The 25,355-nt window shown below is 37.7% G+C and overlaps 3 protein-coding genes across 3 annotated transcripts in view; 1 reads left to right on the top strand and 2 right to left on the bottom strand.

Moving 5' to 3' along the window:
• LOC133336309 (uncharacterized) overlaps window positions 1-25,355 on the bottom strand; it is a 424,576-nt gene that overhangs the window by 350,021 nt on the left and 49,200 nt on the right. The window lies entirely within an intron of this gene.
• LOC133336290 (peptide-N(4)-(N-acetyl-beta-glucosaminyl)asparagine amidase) lies at window positions 1,933-4,923 on the top strand. Its single transcript, XM_061544573.1, has 7 exons — window positions 1,933-2,326; window positions 2,610-2,728; window positions 2,792-3,316; window positions 3,384-3,706; window positions 3,768-3,852; window positions 3,927-4,023; window positions 4,502-4,923. The coding sequence occupies exons 1-7, from the start codon at window positions 1,933-1,935 to the stop codon at window positions 4,921-4,923; spliced, it is 1,965 nt and encodes a 654-aa protein (XP_061400557.1).
• On the bottom strand, window positions 5,175-24,303 carry LOC133336289 (midasin). The gene is made up of 13 exons (XM_061544572.1): window positions 24,196-24,303; window positions 23,878-24,125; window positions 22,674-23,679; window positions 22,418-22,581; window positions 17,014-22,300; window positions 16,732-16,894; window positions 14,792-16,641; window positions 7,898-14,560; window positions 7,700-7,826; window positions 7,082-7,577; window positions 6,181-6,286; window positions 5,496-6,104; window positions 5,175-5,432 (listed from the first exon to the last, which is right to left on the bottom strand). Exons 1-13 carry the CDS (start codon window positions 24,301-24,303, stop codon window positions 5,175-5,177), a joined length of 17,085 nt encoding a protein of 5,694 aa, XP_061400556.1.

Here is a 25,355-nt window from a genome sequence, read left to right as displayed (position 1 = left end):
CTCATCCCCACTGTCCATAATCCGAAAAGCATCCATATCTCCTCGCATTCCAATTACATCATCCAGAAGGTGAAAGCTAGGAATAAAGTTCTGAAAACTTTAGCCTTGGGCGAGGATAAATAAACGTTGGTAACGATTTATAAGGCCATAGGCCGTTCCATCCTGAATTATGCTGCCCCAGTCTGGACTTCTTTCCTTAGTGGCATACAATGGAGATTCGGAACAAATGAACTTTACGGACACGCTCTGATCTTTCTGAAATTATTACCATATGTAGCCCTTCTGATACTGATTACAACAACATACATTTTTCCAAGTTCCAAAGTTCAAATAATACCCCCACTTTTTATTATAGTACGTTTACATTTAACCGGATTTCGTTAACCTAGTGGGTTTCAATTGTCAATTCCTCTGTATATATGTCAAAAAAATCCTCATAAAGTAGATTAACCCGGTAAAAAGTTCAAATGTATATGCCGTTTTAAATACATTTAAGAATACCACTCCGAAACGTTTAATATTTTTACAACACATAGTCCTTTTTGGAGCTGATTACAATCACATTTCAAAATGATCTGAGAGGTGTCCATAAAGTGCGTGTAAGCCCTTCAGGCGCTAGTTATAGCGTCCACGACGATGCAACATTATCAGGAAAGAACTTTCATCAACAACCAACCTGTTACAACACAACCACACACAGAGGGGTACGAGTACCCGGTTCTAAAAATTCCTTTGCACTGATGCAGCCAAAAAACTGTGGTTTGGAAGCCTATCGACATATATAAAATTTATGGAATTTATTTTTCATATTATTTAAAAATAATAGAAATTCTCAAATGAGACTACTTTCCGTAATTATGCCATGGGTAATTGTATAAGCTTTAAAATGAAACCCATTTTATATTAAGTACCCGTACCGGGTACGTCCCCCAAGAAAAAAATATACCCCTATAATAAGGGTAACGCACCTCATGTTGAAATTTAAAATCCAAAACTGACGTTATTTTCTATGGCATGTGGCAACATATAACGAATTAAAAACAAACTTGACAACAGAACAGCTGACTCAAGGTATATTTAATAAGGTAGCCGCATCGGCCCAGCTGTTGGACAAATAAATGTCAAAAATATTGTTGTAATGTTGAACCAAAAAATTAAAAAACAAAATTATAAATTAAAATCTCCGAATTTCGAAGAGCTTTTTTGGCAATACTTTTATTAACATTTTCTACAAGAATTTGTGTAAAAAAATCTTGTCAATCTGTTTGTTTTGGCAAAATATTTTTGACATATCAAAATACAACAACCGATGTTTGTTGTAGAAATTCGCCGATGCGGCTACCTTGTATATCTACCTTGAGCTGACTATTAATTGGCTGTCAAAGTCATATGTTGTGATTGAATTCGTCGCAGTAGAATATAAACAACAACAGGTTTGAGGCCTATATTTAATAACATAATTTTTTCCAATTTTTTTGCCAAAGATTTTTAATTATTGCTATTTACTTTTGTTCAAACAAAAAAAGCGCAACAAAAACTTTGCTTTAAAGAATTTCTTTCAAGGTGAATTATTTCTTTCAGCCACAACAACTGATTTTGACATCTAAACTGATTGCTTTGTTATTTCGTTGATAACAGAGAGAGGAGAAGAGAAAATTGAGAGTGCAATTGGAAAGGTTTTTACAACAACAAAAAAGACAGCTGGATTACAAGTGATTTCATTGATTTCCGAAATACCTTGGATCACCGAATTTACAAGATTTACATTCCAATAACGACGAAATTTTGCTAAGAAAAAAAATTTAAAAATATCTGATCTTCAAAAAGGCTATGTAAGTGTAAAAGAAAAACTTATATCTTGTTTTTTAAAATTTACTAATTTCGAAAGTATACAACTAGGATCAACTGATCTGATCGCATTAGCTGCCTACAATGCCACCAACAAAGGAAATTAATTACAAATCTATTTGTTCTATCGAACCAGCTGCTGCTGCTAACCCATCCCGACCACCCAATGCAAATACTCTATGTTCCCAACGAAATACCAAAGAGACGTATTTAGAAGCGGTTCGCATAATTTTGTTACTTTTAGATAACATAATTAATCATCCAAGCGAAGATAAATATCGTACGATACGAATGGAAAATAAAACTATTAAAGAAAAGCTATTAACATTGGAAGGTTGTGATGGACTCTTGACGGCCATTGGTTTTCGTCGAACCAATGATTTGTATACGTTACCAAAAGAATCATCTTTGGATATAATACAGGAATATCGTGATGCCTTGGCGAAACGTAGAGAATTTTGGTTAAATAAAAAAGATGGTAAGTGAAGGGGGGACTAACAAAAAAAATATAACCATAAACATAAATACTCGCAAGGATCTATAAAAAGACGCATCGTTTCGTTCCCTAGGGTGCTGATAACAAGGATATAATTTTTTCTTAGTGTAAATTCATATTTCCTGGAGCTTTGCTGTGACCCTTGTATTGCACTAAGCCAAAATGGGTGTCAATTCAAAGCCGTTGAAGCCTTATAACAAAGGGCTGACAGAGACCGTTTCTCAATATCAATGCACAATTGGTAAAATGTTTTCTCATTTTTTAGATGTTGCCCAAACGATAACAACAAATTTAAATAATATGAATGTCCAGTCCACACAATCTTTGGTTCCCATACAAGCTTCGAGGCCCTACAGACAACGAATTACCTTTCCTCGGGTTTTGGTAAATATAAATATTTGTTCACATATTCCTTGTTAAACGTATATCAATAATTTTTTTGTTTAGCGTACCACCAATAAATTTCTCGAATCTTTGGAACATTATTCCGATGCTGTAATGCAATATGAAGATGAAAAGTTATTGGCTGCCGGTCGTCAATTAATACCCATTGATGAATTAACCCAAAGGGCTAGTGAAACACTAATAAGGATACAAGAAGAATCGTCAAAGGCTGTGGAAGAGGGTAAACCCGCCTTGAAGGAACCCTGTATACGTGATTTAATTCTAGTTGAATTGGTGGCATGGTTTAAAAACGACTTTTTCGAATGGGTTAATTGTCTGCCCTGTAAAGTTTGTGGCAGTGAAGAAAGTAAATTGCGGCGTACCATAACCGAAGGTGATTGTCGCGTTGAAGTTGGTATATGTTGTGGTCAGGAGACGAAATTTCATCGTTATAATGACATTGCCCAACTGTTGGTATCACGCAAGGGACGTTGCGGAGAATTTGCCAACTGTTTTACATTTTTGTGTCGTTGCTTGGATTACGATGCGCGTATTGTTCATCCTCTGTTTGATCATGTGTGGACAGAGGTGAGTGTTGTAGAAGGGGGTGAAATGCATTTTCAATATTACCAAAAACAAAATATACTTCTTTCAGGTTTATTCTGATTCCCAAATGCGTTGGTTGCATGTAGATCCCTCCGATAATGTGGTCGATTCACCACTCATGTATCAACACGGCTGGAAGCGTAATATCGACTATGTATTTGCCTATTCGTGTGATGATATCCAAGACGTTACATGGCGTTATTGTAACAATCACAAAGAAACTCTGCAAAAACGCCGTTTTTGCACCGAAACTGAGTTAATAGAGGCACTGCTTACTATACGTAAGAAACGACAGGCCCATCTAAGTGATGAACGTAAGAAATTGCTAAGTCAACGATGTATGGTGGAGTTGATAGAATTAACGGTGGAAAGGTATAAATTTCATTTCTGACATAAGTTAATTTAAATTGGAATTCGATTTGTTTTTGTTTAGATCCCCCACCGAAAACGAATTGAAGGGTAGAAGTTCGGGTAGTTTGGCATGGCGCCAATCTAGAGGTGAACATTCTTTTGAAAATGTAAGTAAAATGTTTTTTTTTTTGTATTTAAAATAGATTTTTATTTTATTGTGGTTTTTACTTTTTTGTTGCAGATTTTTGAATTCACTTTAATGGAAGAAGAAGTGAACAACAAACAATTCAATTTGCGCTATTCGTGTTCCAGTGATAACTATGAACGTTATATTAGAGGTAATATTTTATATTTGTCATTTTATTCGTTAATGTTAGTATCCTGTTTTTAAGACCTTGGAACATTCTTTAAAGTCTGCATACAGAACATGTTCTACGTCGCCACGTCCGCTTGTTGTAGGGTCTGCGGGAAGCATAGATATGTTGGATAAAAACGAATGAAAAAGCAATCGTGAAAATTCAGGGGAAAGACTCTCTCATGACATTACAGAGTGCCAATGATCCTTGGATAGGACGAGTTTAATTTTGGTGACCCTAAAAAATGCAATCTCTCAAAATATTCACAAAATGCAGTCACATCGTTTACAATTCAGTTGGAGTGCCAAGCTTCAAACAGTCATTCTTTCAATTTATTTCATAAACGAGAATCCAGCCCAAAGGGCCAAGAGAAATTCAAAAAACAACAAATTCTTGATTTAAAACTTTTCATCTGTATTCTTCTCAAATCTAATTTCCTTCCTTTTTTCACACATTTCAGATTCCTCGGGTCTTTGTCGCACAATAACGCAATATAAAACCTGGCAAAGTTGTCAACATTCATCGAAAAATATTTTACGCAAAGTAGAACGTGATTGGAAAATGGTCTATTTGGCACGTCAGGAAGACAGTGATTACGGCGAACTAGTGTGGAAATTTAATTTCACCCATTCCCCGTTAAAAGTGAAATCCCACAAATTGACATTGGAAAAGAAAACATTTGGTGAGGGTCAAGTGGAGGTTGTGATAAGAGATGGCGAAACCAAAGAAGTGCTAACATCTCTAGCGAATTGTAAATCTTTTGAAATTTGTGCCAAATTATCCGGTGGTAAAGGTGATGTGTCCTGGCAACATGCTCAGCTATTTCGTCAATCTTTAAATTCATCGGAATATCCATTTGATTTACAATTAGAATTTGAATAACAAGAATACGAAAAAAAGTGTGCAATAAAAATATAATCATGTCATCATGGTGAGAAACAAGCAAATATATTAGCAAGATGATATTGAATTGAATTATTTACCTGACAGGTGAGTGAACCAAAAAACCACTTTATATTTATTCTATTTTTTTATTTATTAACAAACTATTGCATTATATTTATATACAAATTTACATGCTTATACTAGTAGGTATATATGAAAATCAATTATTGTATAAAATATCCATGTTTTTACTGTTCACTATTAACCATTTCGAACCATTGACGCATGGCCTCACTTAAAACTAAAGGCAATTGATTTAGATCTCTAACAATAACATAATAGGGGAAGGGGAAATCATCTAAGTAGGACTTAATATTTATACGTTTGTCCGGTAACATTTCCATTGTTTGAATATCCAATATGGAATTTTTATTATCCGGATTGTCAATAATTATATAGACCAGGAAAATTCTCTGGAGTCGGGCCAATTTAATGGCATTTTTGACCTGGAAAAAATAACACATACATAAATACAAAATTATGTTTCAAGTTTAACTTTCTTTACATACCTTCATCTTGCCTTCACTGAAAATATTACGTCCATCACTTAAAATCAATAACAGATTTTCGAATAAACCATTATCTGAACTACCCATGGCACCTTCCTCGGCATTTATTGTTCGTATAAAATCTAATAGTCCTGCAATTTTTGTTTTATCCTGTGAAAATTGTAATGAATTTACCAATTTGGGTCCATCGAATTGCTCCGTGTGATTTAATAAAATCTGCGGTTGTTCTCCGAAAGATACCACACTTAAACGGCCACTTTCCAACAATGTCAAAGCTTGCGAGACCAAGGAAATAGCTTCTAATGTCAGAGTTTTAGAATTGTTATGATGCATTGATTTCGAGTCATCAATGGCTATGGTAATTTTGTAATCACGCTGTGCAGGCTTTGTCCGACGCAACCAAATTTTATCTTTACGGAATTGAGATGCAATATAGGGTATGATCTTTTTCATATTTATACGACGTCCAGTACGGTAATCACCCTTTAGGCGAGTACATTTGGTCGGTTCCAATATCAGGCGTAATTGTTCGCATAAATCGCGGGCATTTTGTGTCATACGATTTGATATCACTTGCCATGATTCCTGGTCGTCCGAAGTGGGAACGGCCTGTGTGGAAGGTAAGACGACGATTTTTGTTGTTGTTATTAATTGTGAATCTCGAAACATTGTTGAGAATACTTACCGGCTTTTGTGTGGTAACTTGTTGTTGATATAGTTTTCTCAATTCCAAAGCTTCAGCTGTTGTCATATCTTCAACATTTGAACTGTCATTGATAAGTAATTCAGTGCTGGAAATAAAAAGAAAACAGAAGGGTTTGAGGGTTTGAAGTGTGATTTGTTTAAACTTTATAAATATTAGCCAAAATAACATATTGTGTTGGGAGACAGTTCTCCGTAATCGCCATGGCCTCTGGCAATGGAAAGGATGAGATCGTGTGAGAAATAGCAAAATGCCTTGCTACAGACAATTCACGCTTCGGTAGTGGCAAAAAATTAAGGTGGGAAGACCTAAGTCGGACCAAACGAATGTAGTGACTTCAATGATTGCTACTTTTAAAGAAATCAATTTCACCTCATAGCCTGTGACAATGAAGCTAATGAGGTCGACTTAAGACAAAAGTCGGACCAAGAGTTAGGGTTTCGCAGGAACCTTCTACAACAAAGCCGAAACATTCCCAAGCGAACACTAGAGGTAATTGACCAGGCTGATCCCGATTGACTTACGATGTCAAGACCACCCTTATTGTAATTTTTTTCTCCACGAAGTCATACAGATAGAATTTCAATTCTACGATATTTGGAGCAGCCCATGTATTGAAGTTTTTGGAATCGCTTATGGCTCTTTGGGCTAGGTTCTCGTTTATGAAATAAATTGATTTGAATTGATTTTTGCGAAAGGAAGAATATGAAGTTTCTGGGGAGTTCTATGCGCCTTTTTCACCCTTCTTGAAAATTTGAATTCTGTATTATTTCCAAGAAGTTCTTAATAATTTTAATAAAAATGTCATTATTTTTTCTGGTCACGATCGTATTTGTTAAAATTTGTCTTTGAAATTCCGTTTAAAATTACGGATTAAACTTACTTGCAATGCGCTGTGGTATCATTACTTCTGGGCACTGTTATCGTTTGCACCACCTCTCCTTCAATTTCCATTTCTTCTTGGGTCTCGGCACGTTCCTTGGTCTTTTCGGATGACTTAGATGGTTTATCTTTATTCTTTTCCATTTTTTCAGCTGACATTTCTTCAAGATTTTCTTCATTTTCATCCTCAGCGCCGACCGGTGGCTCTTCATCTAAATCCATATTTTCATTTGTTTCACCATCGTCGTTTTCTTCTTCGTTGTCTTTTTTCTCTTCGTCTTCCAGATGTTGCATTTTCTTTGATTGTTCTTCAGTGGCATTATCCAATGTTGTCATATCGTTGGCTTTGGGATCTTTAACATGTTGATATTCATCAGCTTCCATTTCTTGATCCTGTTCCTCCTGATTGTCTTCTTCGTTGGCCTTATCTTCTTGTTGTTTTTCATTGAGTTTATCGATGGTCTTCAATTGTTTGATTTTATTCTTTTCAGCTTCACCTGAGAAGAAAATAAGAAATATACAATTATTTATTTGAGTTGCTCGCATGAACCAATGACCCATTAATTTTGGAACTAGGTCTTGAATAAAAATTGAATTTAATATTAATAGATCATCTTACCTAATGTTCTTTCTTCATTCGTTTGGCCCTGTCTACGTTTTTCTTCTGTCTTCCTTTCATTTTTGCGTTCCTCTTGGGTGGCAGTCTCCTTGGTTTCTGCTACACCTTGATGGCCACCATCAGTTGTCTACAATATAACAATTTAAATTATTTTTTGTATCAACAAATTGAAGTGTCTCTCTCTCATTTGTAACTTACATCATTTTCTGCCTGGCCCACACCATCTTTTTCCTCCCCAGTGTCCTGTTCGTCCATTGTTTGCTCCTGTTGCACATCTTTTTCCGTCTGCTCGGCTGGCATTTGATCTTTGCTGCCGTCAACCTCAGTATCTGGCGTCGATTGGATATTTTCCTCTTTACTGACTTTGTCTTTAGATTGTTCATAGTTTTCGGGCTTCTCTTCTTTATTTTCTTCCGATTCCTCTTCATTGGGCTTTTCTTCTTCTTCCCCCTCCGGTGTGGTTTCGGCACGTTTTTGTTGTTCTGCCTCCTCTTCTTCTTGTTCACCCTCCTCAGGGTTGTCCTCACCCTCTTCTTCTTGTTGTTGGGATTTATCTTCCTTCATTAGATCTTTTTCCCCAGATTCATCCTCATCGGAATCATCACTATCGTCACCGTCTTCATTTTTGTCGGGATTCTCTTCCTGATTTTCATCATCATTTTCTTGTGATTTGTCTTCTTGTTCGGGCATGTTTTCTTTCATCGTATCAATGTCGAAGGGATTGTCATCTCCACCCTTATCATCGTCCTGCTCATTTTCTTCCTTGTCGTCCATGTTCACATCACCCATATCGAAATCTTCCGGTTCTGGCGGCTCCTCCAATTCATTGTGATAGGGATTCGTTTGTTCATCATCTTGTTCCTGATCCTTCATGTCTTCAATGTCCTTTTCTTGTTGTTTGCGTTTATCCTCTTTGGGATCATTGGTGGAATCTAAACCGGTTTCTTCTTCATTGTTCTGTTCACCTTCCTTGGCCTGTTCATCTTTGGAGTTGAGATCATTGTGGGAGTCCTTTTCATCTTTGGAACCTTTACCATCTTCCTCCTCTTCAAGTTCCTTTTCTTCTTCTTCCGGCTCCTCTTCGTCATCACCCCAGATTTGATCGTCCAGCTTTTCAGCACCATCTTCCGTTTCTCCCATTTCTTTGTTTAGTTCCTCCTCATCTTCGGATTCCCCACTATCATCCTCTTCAGGTTTGTCGGGCTTTTCCGACTTACCCTCAAAATCTTCACTCAATTCAATGCCCTTTTCCTCCTTGGTGTCTTGCTGATCTTCGTTTTTGTTTTGTTCTTCCTTGCGATCTTCTGGTCGTTTGGCATCCTCTAATTGATCCTCAGATTCGATTTTATCGGATGCATCTTTTTCTCCCGTGCCATCTTCCAAACCAAAACCTTCACCCTCCTTTTGGTCTTTCTTCTGCTCGCCCTGTTCGTCCTGCATGAGGTCTTGGGGTACACAAAAACCTTTGGTGGATATTTCGACAAAGACCGTCAAGACAATCGAAAGAATTTTCACGGATACTTTATGGGCACCCAGCTGCTGGAGTAGATAATACTCCGCCATTAAATTGAATTGTTCCAACAGAGGTTGTACGGTCAACAAGTGTTGTATGAGTTGTTGTTTTTCCGCTGAGGGTTGGGTTAGCTTGAGATTTAATAGAATATTCGAAAGTTTACTATTGATCAGATCCACTTGCATTGTCAGCCAATCATCTTTCAGTTCATTGTAAATTTTCGATTTCAAATGTTGTTCTTGTAAATCATCTTCGGCACCCTCCTCTTCTTTTCTCTTTGGTGAGCCATTATTCTCTTCCGAGGACTTTGAGGAGGGATATTTCTTGTAGAGTTTTTGTAAAGCCATGAGAATACAATGGATAATGTTTTCCAATTCGGGTGTAATATTTTCCAAGGAATTTTCTTTTATTTCCATTAATGATGATTCAGAGGAGGTGGAGGATTCTTTATGAAGCCGGTTCTTGGTTTGTTCTAGGCTGTTGCTTAAATCAATTAATGGCCTAGCAATGGGCAAAAATTCTCCAGCAGCAATTTCAAAACATTCCAGTAATTTCTGCATTATATCTAGGATACTGTTGTGGGCTTCCTGATAGCGCTGTATTTTCGCTTGACCCAGGAATTCGTGATTATTTTCCATTATGTCTTTCAATGTCGACTTGCAAAGTTTCAATATTTGTTGGGCATAGCCGAGGATGGTGTTGAACTGTTCGCTATTTTGTAGCAGTGGATTATTGCCCTGGAATAATGCATTCTCCGGTTGTTGTTTTTTCGGTACACAATTCCAGAATAGTTTAAATTGTTCGAAGACATAACGTATTTTTATAAAATCGGCTTTGAAAATATTGTACTGATCTCTTAGGGCTTGGAAATCCAAATGTTTCAAATCTTGGCCGCTTTGTTGAATCGACGAATCCAATTCCTTAATTTGTTGCAAAGTCAGATGATAGTCGTATATATTTTTGGTAGTTTGTGCGAGTAGCTGTCTTTGGTTTTGTACTAATAAGAAGAAATCGACTGCGAAACCTTTAATCCTTTCAATATTGGGAGGACCCAATTCGGACAGGGGTGTCAGCATAATGTTTTGCAAGAGTTTCAATTTAAATACACTTTTGTTGAAGTAGAGATCGATGTTTTCATTCAATTGCAAGATTTGGGGCTGCAAACGTTTCGCCTTACCCAGGGGGATTAACATCGTCTTAATGCAAAAGGCTGGCAGGGTGAAATCTTCAAATTCACTGCGCAACTGCAGCTCCAACAGACCCGTTTTGTAGTTCAATCCCAAATTGCTGAGGATCTTAAAGAGATCGGTAAGGCCTTTACGTTTCTGCTGCAAAATGGACTTGGCTTCCAAAACTTGTTTCGGTCTTTCTTTGCTACGATCCACTGTGAGGTTCCTCAAATGTTCACATCTTTCCAATTGTTCACTGAGTAAAGTGTCCAAGGCAATCGTTAGTTTGGGATACAAGGCATTTGTAACAGTTTCCTTGACCACATTTCGGGAGGTATTAAAGAGTTTTTGTACCTTGTGGAGTAAAGTGAGATGGCCCACTTTATCCTCATCCTCCTCCCCAGCAGGGGCAGTGTTGGTAATGGGTTTTAATTTCTGTGCCAGCATATACAATTTACCATCCACACGGCAATATTGTATGGTCGAGTCTTGCCTTAGATCCTTGCCCTTGTCATTGGCCATATTATAATCCTTGGCTGTGGCATCTTGGGGTTGAAATACGGGTGTAATTTTTTCCTTCAGCAGTTTTTCATATTCCTTGAGGAATTTATTGAGATTGCGATGAACCCTGGCCACATTGTTTCTCATACTAAAGTAGGACAAGTCCTTGTTGTAACTTTCGATTTTAACCAATTCCTTGAGTTTCTTTTCGATGGGTCCCCTTATTGCTTTATTGTGTTCAACAATTTCTTTGCCAAATTGGGCGAAGTACAATTGTAAATTTCTCAAGCCATAAATTAGTTGTAATTTGTGGTTCTCTTCCTCGCCCCCTTCTTGGCAGTAGTTAAGGGAATTGTGCAAATACAATTCGAAGGCCATTAGCAACTGCAAACGTATCTCAAAATCGCCATAACACGAGGACTCAACAAATTGCCTGAGGATTTGTAAAATATCTTTTAATTCAACCTTGGATTTGCAATCGGCAGCTGGTTTCGAGGAAGAATCAGGTTCTTGAGTTTCCAAATTGGCAAAACGTTTTTCGGTTTCCCTGATGTCACTCAGCGAGCTGTCAATTTCACAACCCGCCAAATATTCTTGCAACAGATTGTATATAAAGAACCAGTATTTATATGCTGATGTCTCCACTTTCTCTTCGGTTTGGGACATGCAGTTGCGCCAAAACTGTAATTCCAAACGGGTCCAACGTTGTACATACTCGGCAATTTCTTGTTCTTCGGCCTTCAAGTGATTATTTTTATGGGCCACTTCATTCCATTGGGCAACCTTTTGCCTCAACAACTGGAAGCCGGTATTGAAACGTACAACCGAAGCCGTGGAGGGCAACAGTCGTATACGTGCAATAATTCTCTTAATATCCAACAGGGTGGCATGTTCGGGATACAGCTCCAATTCCTTGTCGACACGTTCTTCTATGGCCTTCAGAACATCGGTACAATTGAGTATTTCACTGATATTGGAATCTTTATAGAAATTGTAGCTGTGCTGTTTCTGTGGTAATTTATAATTGCCGGTATCGTTCAACAAATCCTGTTGCAGGCTAATGCTGAAACATAAACTGTTGTAGCACTGACCGTCCATAATCTCATTCACTGCCGCCTTGTAGCTATTGTAGATCCTCGAAAAGACGGCCAAACGTTTTTTGTAGTACTCGACAAAATCAAGTTTCTCTGTCGATGTGGATTTATTACGTTGATGATAATAGGCCTGGGTGTAATTGATTAAAATATCCGCAAAGGTAGTGGCAATGAAACCGTAATCCTCATCCTTAACAATGGGTGATTTTAAATCCTTCAATTTTTCGGTTTTCTTTTTATCCAATTTCATAACCTTTTCCAACGTATCCTCCTGAACAAATTCCCCGAAATCTTCTTGCAAGCCGGTGGGGAACATCTCCTCGATTTCTTGCAGCTCCATTAACTCCTCATCTTCATCTTGACATTTGGTTTTGGTGGCATACAGGCTCTCGTCTTCCTTTTTCTTTTGACGCCTTCGTTCTTCTTCTTGTTGCCAGATTTGATTGATAATATTGAAGGCAAAGTCCAATTCTTTGTACAACTCCTCACTGATGACAGTGGAGATGTTTACACGATTCTTCAACTCCAACAACTTGGCCTTAAGCAAGAGGAAGTAATCTCTTTCACTGCCGGGCACTTCGTTCAGAACACTAAAGATTGGGCAGCGGTTTTGCAAAATATCCCTCGACGAGTTGACATTGTAAATTGCCAAATTTTGACTACTGGGGAATTCCATAATATTCTCCAATACCAAATGCAGTTTTCCATTGGCATTTACGTTATTCACCTGGTCCTTATCCTTGCTAAGCATGGCTTCCTTGACTTGGCTGAGAGCCGTTTTAAGATTTTGGAAACCCAAACTCAAGTGATTAATGGCACATTCGATGGGCTGCATAAAATCTTGGTAATGGCCATAGTAAGGTTTCATGGTGTGATGTATGAATCTCTGGGAATTGGCCAACCACAAATCAAGTTTGTTGATGATTTCATTGCAACCATCCAACGTATTAATGGAACCCTGCGCACCATTATCGCCCATTGTGAGTTGGGACCATATTTGTTTTATATTCTCCAGGAAATTGTACAACACATTTGGATCACAATTTGTGTTGAGGAAATGTGTAAGATCCTTGACCAAATTGGTGTAGATACATTTGTTGGGTCTCAGCGCCACTCTTTCTTCAAATTTGCTTTGTTTCAGTTTCAACTCTTCCATGTCGAATTGCAAAGAATCGTAGATCTCTTGACCCAAGTGTTTATATTTCATGGGTATTCTTAGGAATTCATAGGCCGCCGACATGGTCAATAGACATTGGATATCTTCCAAAAGATAATTGTTTTTCAAGCGGCTTTTTTCAACAGGATCGATCAGGGGCGTAAAGGTGAGCAGACACAATTCCAAGGCTCCACTTAGCGTAGTTAAAATGCCGGAGTTAAATAATTTCAATTGATTTTCCAGGGATTTGTGTACACTTGGCAGTGTGGAGGAATCAACCTCCACCCTGGAGACTTGTTGCTTTAGGTTTGCAAATAATTTCTGGAAACCATTCATATAATTGCTAGCATCCATTACTTCTTCTTTTCCCTTTGCCAACTGTTGGACGTAACCAATTTCCAAAATCAAACGTTTAGCTTTGGCCAATGCCACCTTGCCAGTGTTCTCCAAGGCACAATAACTGTTGGTCATGATCATCGAATTATGCCATATAATTTGATTTAAATTCTCCAAAGAACTTCGCCATAAATCCAAATTACACAGAGGTACCGGCTTAAAGCCACCATCAGAAGCCAACAGTAAATCACACAATGTATTTATAACCGATGGACCTTGATACACCGACATACTGGAGATGTCTTCGTTATTGCGAAGGGCCAACATAAAACCACCCTGGTTACTAATACTTGACATTTGTAGACGTATCAGGGCATTATCCAATAATCTTTGTAACGATGTAAATTGACGATAACCACCATTTAAATATTTAACGAACTGCTGCACACTTTCGGGTGTATTTAAATTGGATTCCAAATTTTGATACACTTGGCGATAATTTTCATATTGTTTGCTATTTAGGGTATTCAATAAAGCCATGGCATTGTTATTAAGGCTAACAACTTCTTCACAGTATTCATAGTTAATTGAGGGCAGTTGTTTCAACTCTCTGTTATGTAAAATTGCCATGAAATATTTCAGTAAATAGTACTCCCTCAGAGCCAAAAGTAATAAATTCATCTCTTGAGGTTTTTCCAAAAATTGATCTACATGCATTTCATCGGCTTGGTCCACATTTAGAGAAGCGGCCAATTTCTTTAATTCTTCTTCAATTTCATCGATCTCTTCGGGGGAAATATCATTGACTCGTTCGCCGTTATTGTCATCTGGCGAACAGTTATTGATAAAACGTTGTAATTCCTGTTTAAGATTTTCGGGTATTGCATTTTCACCACCGTTCAAATGGATTTCATTGAACTTGGTGAAATCATATTTCTTGTAGAATCGCTGTATTAAGGCCTGCAATTTTCGTTTGTTATCCGAGTTGAGGGTAGTAAACTTCCTTGTCACATCATCAGCTGAGAAACTACCATATTGTGGTATCAATTGAATTAATTGATCCATTTGTTGGGTAATGGTGAACAGTTTGATCTGAAAATAGAAAATAAAGGACATTTATTAGCAATTCCATCACTCCTCTTTTAAACATGGAGTATTTGTTATTAAACTAGCATCTAATCCAGAAACAAACTCTCCCCACACATTTCATAGTCTTGCTGTAACATAGAAACTATTCGAAAATTTTACGATCCACTATCCTTGGAATATTAGAGAGTGTCAAATAAAAATGATGATATCATTTTACAACATAACTTTTCTTACCTGATCCTCTTTATAGAATGGCTGGAACTGCATCAGCTGTTTGGCATACAGTTTGCGAACAATATTCAATGGATGTTTGACACTTTCAATGTAGTTACGAACAATCTCCAGACTCTGCTTTAATTTCAGCAATGCATCATCTTCCGGTAATAGCTGCTCGATCGTTTTAATTAACTTCTTATCCAACCATTTAAAATGTAATTGAAGTTTATCCATCAGATCAACATTGACTTCTTTGTTGAGGAAAATATTTCCTTTAGATACTGCCAATAGTCTATTGAACCACAACACGGAGGTATGGAGTTTAACAAAGTTCTTCATATCAATGTGTCCTTGTTTCAGTGAAGATTTTAAAACATTTTCCAAATTCTCCATTAATTTTGAATAGTTTTGTAAAAATTCATTATTTAATTTATCGGTTATGGTTTTGTTGGCCACAGCCTGGGAATATGTTATGGCATTGATATTGCTGAGTTTGTTGACAGCTTCATGGGGGATTTCCGTCAACAAAGTTTTAACAATCATCGTTGAGCTAAGTGCCAGGGATTTGTTGTTTAGCACATCTAATGTTTCCATGCTATAATCACGTATACGTGAATATAATTTTGGATTCCAGGGTAAATTATGGCATACACTGTCAATTCCCAGTTCTTGGACACCAGACTTAATGCTTTCATATAAATCATCTGATAATTGTTTCAATTCCGGTTGTCGTTCTAATAACTGGCTAAGCATGAGGTGGCGCAGTTTCAAATCTTTTACCGAACTGCTTTCATACAACATATAAATAACATATTTGCGAAGCGCTGTAAGTTCCACGTTTTCAATGTTTGTTTGTGCGAACCCTGCGAAGACTTGTTCCAAAATCTGTTTTAATTCGGCCGTCGATGTAATACCCTGGTTCAAGGCAATGCGTAATGGTACCAATTGTAATTTAATCATTGAGGTTTCATTGAGACTGCTGCAATTCATCAAAACATCTTTGAAATAATCTTCTTGTTGTTGTCCTTCAGGATGGGTAACTTTCAAATCGGCATATTTTTGCGAAAGGTCAGCAACAATTTCTCTTAGTTTATTTTGATAATATGCCAAACCATAACCCATTAAATCAATGTGGGCTGAATAGACATATACCTCCATGGCACTGACATAAATTGCCCGGTGCATTTGATAGCCTATACGTTTGTAAGATGCCACCAGGAAAGCCATTTGTATCAAATGGGAAATACTAAAGTTATTGATTTCAGTTAGTCCTGAAATTCCCTCGTGTATGGCAATGAGAGTGTTGATGGCATCCACATCATAAATTCCCTGATTGTAGACCAATAAACGTTTATCATCCAAATCCAAGGAGCCTTTACCGGTCAAGGCCAATTCTACACAACGGTTACGCATGGCCCTAGAAAGTTCACCATTCTTAGGATCGATGGTTAAGAAGGCCCGGAAATTTGGTGATTTCTTTACAACTTCGGTAAGATCATTATCTTTGGATACACCCTTTTCGGAGATCATCAAACAACCATTGGGTTCAAAAACGGGATTTAAACGATCCAATACGGCTGAGGAACATAAATTAACATGTTCCAATGAAATGTATTGGCCATATTTCAGCGAGCGCACAATTTGTGAATCAACCCACTCAAAATAGCCGCCAGTGTTGAGGGTATCAGCATTTTCCACATGGGCCTTTAGTAGTTGTAATAGATTCTGCAAATGTTTTAATTCCGCCAAAGAGGTTTCATTTTCATTCGTTAGGCGTTGGCACAATTTCTCGATGCAAATATTAAGATTTGCAATACGTTTGCGATAAATTGTTAATTCTTCGGATACAACAGATTTGTTGCGGAATTCTGTGGGTGATACAAAAAAAAAAAAAAAAAAAAAAAAATGCAGTTATATTTTGAATTCTAGTTTGGAATATTTGAAGATATATATCTTACCGCATTTGGCATTTGATAAAATGCTATAATTGCTCCATGCATCATAGACATCAATAAGATCTTTTTTAGAGCTGGATGAGTCGAGAATGGCATCTTGTATGTAGTGCAAATATATCGATTCCACTTGTTTTGATATCTCTTCCAGATGACGATTCAAATCGATCTGAAAAGAGGAAATAATCACATATATTACCAAAGTTTGAAATTAAATCTCAAAGATTTATTGGAAATACAACTTCCAAAGTTATACTGAATTCGAAAAGAAATTCATCTTTCACACACCTGTTGAAAACTTCCCGTAACGGAGTCATCAATATTGTCCGTATTACACAATTGATTGGAAAGACAACAGACAGCATCAATAATTTTCGTCTTTCCCGAATCGGTGGAACCACACAGCAAAACGGGTTTCTCCATATGCAGGCATTCAATGACATTTTTCAATGTTTCACGTTGTGAGGCCAATAGCAATGGCAGGGTCGAATCGCCATTATCCTTTGACGAACGTAATGGCTTTGTATCCCGTTCCAAGACTATATCATTTATATAAATCTTATCATCGGTCCAATATAAACTAACATCTTCGGAAATAGCATTTAAATAGTCTACGTCGCATTGGAATATTTGCGCAAAGGCATTGCGTATAAATTGTTTATCCTGTTCGCAACGCATCCGCTGATAATAGACCAATTTCATGCGTTCGTACAGGACCAATAGGAAATGTTCGAAATTCTGCTGGAATGTGGATTGTTTGCGCACTGTGTAGCCCGTTTGGGGACCAATCAACAAATCACACCAACGTAGAATATCACGTAAATTGATTTCGTAGGGGCCACCTCTATAACCAAATTCCATGGTGGTAATGCCACGATCCAATGTCTCCGAGAAGCGTACCAAACGCAATGCAATATCAAAGGTTATTTCATCTTGTGCGGAGGATTCATTGTTTAGTGCCGAATTGGCTTTCATCGATTTATAGATATCAAATAAATTTCCATTCGACTTGTCTGCCGGCAATGTTTCGATGAATTGTTGTTTCAATTCCGCAAAGTTTGTTTCATATTTGCCTTCAATGACATGCAGCAAATCCTCGGTGGTAAGTTTCCTTACGTACACCTTGGTGAAACGATTCAAAAAGGATTGTGGCAAACCTTTACGACCTCCACCCTGTTTCAGGGGATTCTGACTTGCAAAGATCCTAGTTTGTTTATTCAGAGCAAATGTTTTGTTTAATTCGGGTATATAAACCTCACCACGATGATCCAATATGGCATTGAGACCTTCCAATACCGATTGAGGTGCCAAATTCAATTCATCCAATAAAATCCATGTGTGATCAGCTTCAAGGGCCGACAACAAGGGACCATCACGCCACACAAATGAACCAATTTGTGGAGATTTTGTCTCTCCATTTTCTTGTTGCGTATTTAGAATATTATCTTCAGCCGGCAAATCGGTACCAAAGAGATCTGCCAAATCGGTGTGTTCACACAAATTAATACGCACAATATTGTAGCCAATGGCGCGGGCCACATTTTCCACAATTGAAGTTTTTCCCACACCCGGTGGACCTTCCAAGAGTATGGGCTTTTGCAAAGACAAGGCCGACAGCAGACGGAACAGATTTTGTTTTGTGGTGGGTGCATCGAACAGGAAATCTTGTCCCTTTGTAACCACTTCGCCTTGATGTTTCAAATTCGTTTCGATGAAGAAGGGTTTAATGCCAAACCGATTGTCCTGCGTATATTCAACACTTGTTCCTTTCTTCTCTTTCAGTTCACCGAGGGAAAATTTCTCTTTCAATATGACATTGGCTTGTCTAATGGCATATTCCAAAATTTGCATCCTTAGATTTTCCACCTTATCCATACTGTCATTGGTCAACATTTCCAAAGCATCCAAGAATATTGTTTCCAAACCAAAGACAGCCTTCTCGGGGAAGCTAAGCGATTTATTTCTCACCAAATAATTGGCCATGGCCAAAATGTCACGAACCGAATATTTGAACTTCTCAATCACATCCTTAATATACAATACCACTTCCACAATGAAGGAGGCAATTTTCACGACCTCATTTTTATCCAGATTCAGTTCCTTTTGTTCATTCAAAATACAATTACTGGCGATTTGTATCAGATCCTCCCGGGAATCTGACGGTTGACACCAAATTTCTGCGAAACGATTACGCAAAGCGGGCGAGAGTTCTTTTTTACCAAAATCTCCACCAGGATTCATGGTGGCCAAAAATTGAAAACCTTCTTTGGCTTTGACCAAAAATTCACTGACAATCTCCGTGTCACTTGAGGATTTGGTGAGGCCACCCTTTTCAGCCAAGAGCACGGTACGTTCAGGTTCCAGAACTGAATTCAAACGTTCCAATACCGAATCCTCAGCTAATGAGATTTCATCTGCCATGAAGTAGCAACCTTCCAGCATGCACTGAATCAAAGGACCATCAGTCCATTCAAATAGTTTGGCATTTGATTTCTTCTCGCCTTCCGACTGGGTGCGGCAGGGGCGCAGACCACCCAAAAAGTCAGCTCCTTCCGTGTGCATGTGGCAATTGAGTATTCTCAAGTTAACACCTTTGATGGCAGCCAATATCTGGCACACCGTAGTCTTGCCACAACCGGTGGGACCAACCAGCAACACCGGTTCATCGAATTGCAAAGCTTTGGCTGTCAGCACGGCCATTCTGGACATATTGCGAGTCCACACAATATCCGAACGTTGAGTAAATTTCCTTATGGCTTCGATAATATCTTTGGTCACAGGCGAAGGTGTAGCTTCCGATTTGGCATCAAATAACTTCGACAAATCAATCTTTTTTCTAAAGTTCTTAAACAAAGCCTCTTCAATTATCTCAATTTCAATTTGGCTACGAACTTTGGCCGACAATACCAAGTATCCTTCCTCAATTAAATGTTGATTCCAATCGTAATTTCCATCCTCCAAAAGCTTCTTATCTGCCAATGTATAACGTATACCCCAGCGGAAGAGATCACGCAGCGTGAATACATTTTTGGTTGTTGTTTTTCGATTCTTTTGCAGATCCATCATGCAGGATACCATTTTGCGGGCATACGAGGGTGGTATGAGACATTTTTTCTCCAAAATGATTTCCAATTCATTGCGTGGTATGTCGGAAAAATGCAATTCAATAAAACGATTTTTAAAGGCTCGTGATAGGGTTTTACGTCCACCATAGAGACCAGGAGGATTTTGTGTAGCGAACAGCATAAAGTTGGGGTGGGCCTTGATGACCGTTTGGGTTTCAGGTATAAACAGCTCTCTATTGTCATCCAAAACACGATTGAGAGCTTCCAAAATTTCCGTTGAAGCCAAATTCAATTCATCCAAAATTATCCAAAAACCATTACGCATGGCCTGTACGAGAACGCCTTCTTTGAAGGACAACTTTCCGGTAGCATCTGCGGTATAGGTACCAATGTATTCCTGCAAATCGGTGTGTTCGTGATTGTTGATACGCAAACAATGATTGCCACTGCGTCTTGCAACATAGTCGATTAAACTAGTTTTACCAGCCGATGTGGGACCCTGCAGCAAAATGGGCAGTTTTCCAATGGAGATAATACGTGCCAAATCCCTCAGATTATTCTTGACACTGTCTGTTAAAATGTAATTGCTACATTCCTCCACCTCTTTGGGTCCTTGTTGTATCCAATATCCTTCGAAATTTAAGTACTGCTCTCCTGGCTTGGGTATACCTTGGCTAAGTATGGCCTTGGCATTGCTTAACATTGCCTCTTTTATCAAATGCTCGACCACATTGTGCGACACAGGATCCAGCTGTGTAAGGAAACTCAAACAAAATGACTCGTAAAGATTCCTTTCTATGGAGCCACATAAATTCTTGGCACATATCGCCAAAGAACGACACAGCGTACGCAACGAATACACCGGTCTGTTGCCAAGGCCATCATTTAATTCCAATTTGGCCAATTGTTTGAGTTTTTTATACAACTTTACAATATTCATGACACTTTTCTTTTGTATTCCGGTGGCACTCAAATAATCCGATATCAATAGACTTAAATCCGCTTCCGTGGAGACTTCATCCACAAAGAATTCGGTGAAACGATTACGAATGCCCACAGATAAATCCTTTTTGCCAATATCTGTATTGGGATTCATACAAGCGAAGATACGGAAATCAGGGTGTCTTTTAACGGGAATAAAGTCGCCCTTTTCCAGCAGCACCACTGATCCTTCGGGTTCCAGAATTGTTGACAGACATTCCAACGTTTCGGCTGAGGCCAAATTAATTTCATCCAACAACACCCAGTCACCATTTTTGATACATTTCACCAGGGATCCGGGAATAAAGGCAAAGGATATATTTATCGATTTGTTCAGTTGGTTGTTGAGTTTATGCAATTTAATTTTCAAATCTAACCATCTGGGTAGCAGGAGCAAATCTTTATCTCTCAATTCATTACGTTCGGACTTTTCAAATACTGATTGCACGATTTTTAGCATCAGTTTAACAACGATAGAGAAATTGCCTTGGTTATAGCAAATACTGAACTTCGTGAGGAATGCTTCATTTTTGGCTTGGTTGAATGTTTTGCGAAATAGTATCTCGAATTCGGTACGTAGAGGTGCAATGACACAGGCCAAATCGACGGGTTTGAAACCACCCACCAAATCAGAAACATCCGACTGATTATTCATGTTAATGACAACGAGTTTGTGCTTTGTCCTCTCTGCCAAGTATTGCACCGATGAAGTTTTACCCACACCTGTCTCACCAACCAATAGAATGGGTTCGGCATTCGCCACACAAACTGCTACACGTTCCAGCAAACACGATGCCAAACGAGTAAATGAAAAGGTGGCGGATTTCTTCTGTGTGGCCTTAATGGATTTCTCTGAGCCATTGGTCAGTTTAAAACGTTTCAAAGCTTGCTCTTCTACGCGTTCCGTCACGGATGTGGAGACGACATCGTCAATTGGTGACCTTGCCTGCAGTTCAGCACGTCCAACTTTTATGCGATCAGCTTGTAACTGCACTTCAGGTTTATATTCTTCGGCAAAATGTTCACACCGCGATTGAATAATTCCCAATTTGGCACCGATACTTGTGATCAGTTTGGTTTTCTCCTTGCTATGTGGTAAATAGGAGCAGAAAATATCCACCGCATTTTGGAAGACAAAATAGGCACATTCAGCACTCGTCACAGAGAATACAGGATTTGATCTTTGACATAGTTTAATTAAATCTCTGGTGGATACTAGACGTCCTGAATTGGTGACGGAATTTAAATTCACCTCTTCGTGGGGTAATTGTAGATATTGTTCAGTGTTATTGGCACGATCTTCAGTTTCTTGTTGTCGCAAATTATCGGCTACATCATGATTACCTTTGGAAAAGGTTAGGAAGACATCAACAATACGATTGGCGACTGTGGCCAATTTTGTATAATTGGTACTGACCACCTTGCACAATTCATTGCGTGACAGGGGTAATATATTAATGGTATACAGATATTTTTCCAATAGCGAGAACAAGGCCTTTTGTGAGGAGTTCGAAGAGGTTTTGTTGTTTCTGAAAAATATTCACAAACATTTTATTTTAAGTTCAAATATTTTTATTATGACGCCAGAGATTTTTTTCCTTCAAAATATTAAATTTTGAAGTGAGATAAGAAATGCGTGGACTTACCTCACAGTTACAAACAGTTGAAAACCAGGTGCAATCTTCACACAGTCCCTAAAACCGGGTACACTTAGATATTGATTTTCCAATAGACCACTCAACACGGTAAAGGTATCGGTGGTGGCACTATCTAAATCTTCCAAAAGTAACCAATAACCATTCATAACAGCCTGAAAAGAGAGAAGGTGTAGGAATATTAGATTTTTTTCATTTCAAAATACTAAATTTGAATTTTACAATGCAATCCAAATATTGAACTTACCTGTGTCAAAACACCGGGCAACCATATAAATTCCCCAGGCACATCGGTACAATGATATTGACCCAGCAGGGTTTTGCAATCCGTTTGATCACCCAATTGTACACGAACAAACCCGTTTTCCGGTTCCGAACTTTCAGCGGCCTTAAACATTTCATCGGCATTCTTGACAACATCTACGGCAGGTGGTGTTGGTTCTGTTTTACGTTTAACACCAACTTTGGGAATATTGGCGTGCCCATTTTGTTGATTTTCCTTCGAGAGTTTTTTCTTTGTTGCATCCATTTCATTTTCGATTTCCTGTTGCTTTGGACATATTCTACCCGTTTTACGTGCCAGATATTCTACTAAGGTGGTTTTACCACAACCCACAGGGCCGGATAAACAGATAGCTTTTCCAGCTGTCGTGCCCAAGGCAATGCTACGTAAATTAACTTTAGTCGAATCAACGCGTACAATTTTATCATGCAAACCATCAGTTTTGGAATAGAATTCATAATTGGCCTTGTTGTAAATGGGTAAGAGGACTCCTTCGATATTTGTAACCAAAGAAGAATTTAAATTCACTTTGATAATACGCTTGTCGTCATCCTGTTGTTGTGTGTCATATGGTATAGAGTTTTTGTTGTTGGTAAGTTTCGTTAAATCTTCTTCAAATTGCAATAGCAATTTTTCGGGGATATTGGCATTAAGAGAGCGTAATTTCTGTGAACTCATATTGGTTAGTAGCGCCAAAATGTGATTTATATACAATTTTAGAAGAGATGGCGGCGATTTGTCATCGTGGACCATATTAGCATAGCGTTCAATAAAATCAGACCAATTCCATAGTTCTTTAAAATAATTCACATTGCTTTTCAGTAGATAATAACAACTTTTGATTATGACTTCTTCGTTAAGGGGAGTGCGTTCATCAATATTCGATTTGGATTTTTTATTTGAAACACCATTAGTCATAAGATTTGAAGAAAATATTGCCGGTTTGTTGGAGAAATAAGTGAGAGCGTATCTGAAAAGGAAATATAAAAAAAAGGAAATTAGTTGGCGAATTTGGAAAAAAAAAAAATTTTCAAGTTATTTCAATATTATTTTCAATTAAATCTTAAATAAGATATGAAATGTGATATAGGTAGCGATCATTAAAAACTGTGATGTTGATGTAGGTCAAGATTGTGCAGAAAAACGTGGTCGGTTCAATCAATCGTACCTTTTTACACTCAACGACAAATGTATCAGCTTGGCTAGGGCCACGGCTTTACGTTGATATTCATAGAACTTTTCATCGTTAAAACCGCTAGAGATGCTGCTGTTGACATCACTATCAGCCACGGCATTTGTTACCAACAACAACAAACAGTCTTCGAATGCCAATGCTATGGGTACTGTTAGATCCTCCACCAGCAGTGAGGAGCTTAAAAACTTTAATAAATTTTCAACATCTTTTTCTTGTAACAACTGTAAATAGAAAAAAATGATAAATGTAAATTAATTCTAAGCCATTGGAAAACCAAAAAAAACCACCGACCTTCTTTTGTAAAAATGCCTCCAGGTACTTCTTTTGTTCACATTGGAATTTTATCAGCGACACGAGGTGCTGTATATTTTGCCTAATTCTAGTCTCCTTGAATTCCATGATGTATTTTAATAGTTTTCACTTTTATTTTTTAGTATTTTTTATCACAACAATATATATATGTATATGTTTTCAGTCTTTTTATTATTAATTCAATTTATTGGAAAAATTAAGAAATTATTGCCCTCTTCTATTTCGACGACTTGTCCAAACAAAAACTCAACCAAAATAACACGTGCATGCCAATTGACGACTTTGATGAAATGAAAACCGATAAATGATATTCGATTTTCGGAGAAAAATCGATTTTTATATATCGATTTTCGATAACAAAAACATGTAAACATTGCTATCGTTTTGACCGGCTATTTTGTTTACGAACGGCGGAGAATGACAAAACACCGTGTTTGTTATGAATGGGAAGAGGGGGAAACGTAAAAAATAATGAGAAGAGTTGCCATATCGGTGAATTTTTAAAGGGAAATTTGCCAGATCAAATGAGAAGGAAAGAAGATAAAAGAAAACAACTATGAAAAACATAGATGTTCCGTACCAAGATCTATTATCTATTAATAAGGTCACCCAGCTGGCGAAAGTTAGCGGTTTTTTCTCAAGTATAATGTAAAAAATTTGGACTTTGTTTTCATTTTTACATTGGAAGTCAATTCACAATAATGGATTTTGAAATAAAATGAAAAATAAATTCCATAAAATGTAAACAATTTTGCTTTACAACTTATATTTATAGGTTTTAAAGGCTGGGAACTTTTACTAAATATATTTTTTTAGTAATTTTTGCTGTGGGTACACTTTGAAGGAAAATATTTTCATTTATATTTTGAAAACTGAATGTTGTCAAAAGTAAAATTTAAAAATAAAATGGGATATAATTATGCCATGATGTTCTGAAAAGAACAGAACCATACAATTATACTCACGGATTTCTCCACCATACGGGATACTTCATAACATCTTTGTTCCGTTATTGCGAGCCAAGGCAGACATATGCAAAAGATTATTGCTATGAAATATATCATTCTCAGTGAATACTGGTTAGAAGAAGAAGAACTCTCAACAAACGGCTCTCTCTCAGCCGATGTCTATTACACCTC

Source organism: Musca vetustissima, unplaced genomic scaffold, assembly GCF_032173495.1.
Source record: "Musca vetustissima isolate MV318-11 ecotype Yass unplaced genomic scaffold, APGP_CSIRO_Mvet_v1 utg2253, whole genome shotgun sequence".
NCBI classification, from domain to species: domain Eukaryota; kingdom Metazoa; phylum Arthropoda; class Insecta; order Diptera; family Muscidae; genus Musca; species Musca vetustissima.
Note: the sequence above shows the minus strand (reverse complement) of the source record. Positions and strands in the feature narration are given on the sequence as shown.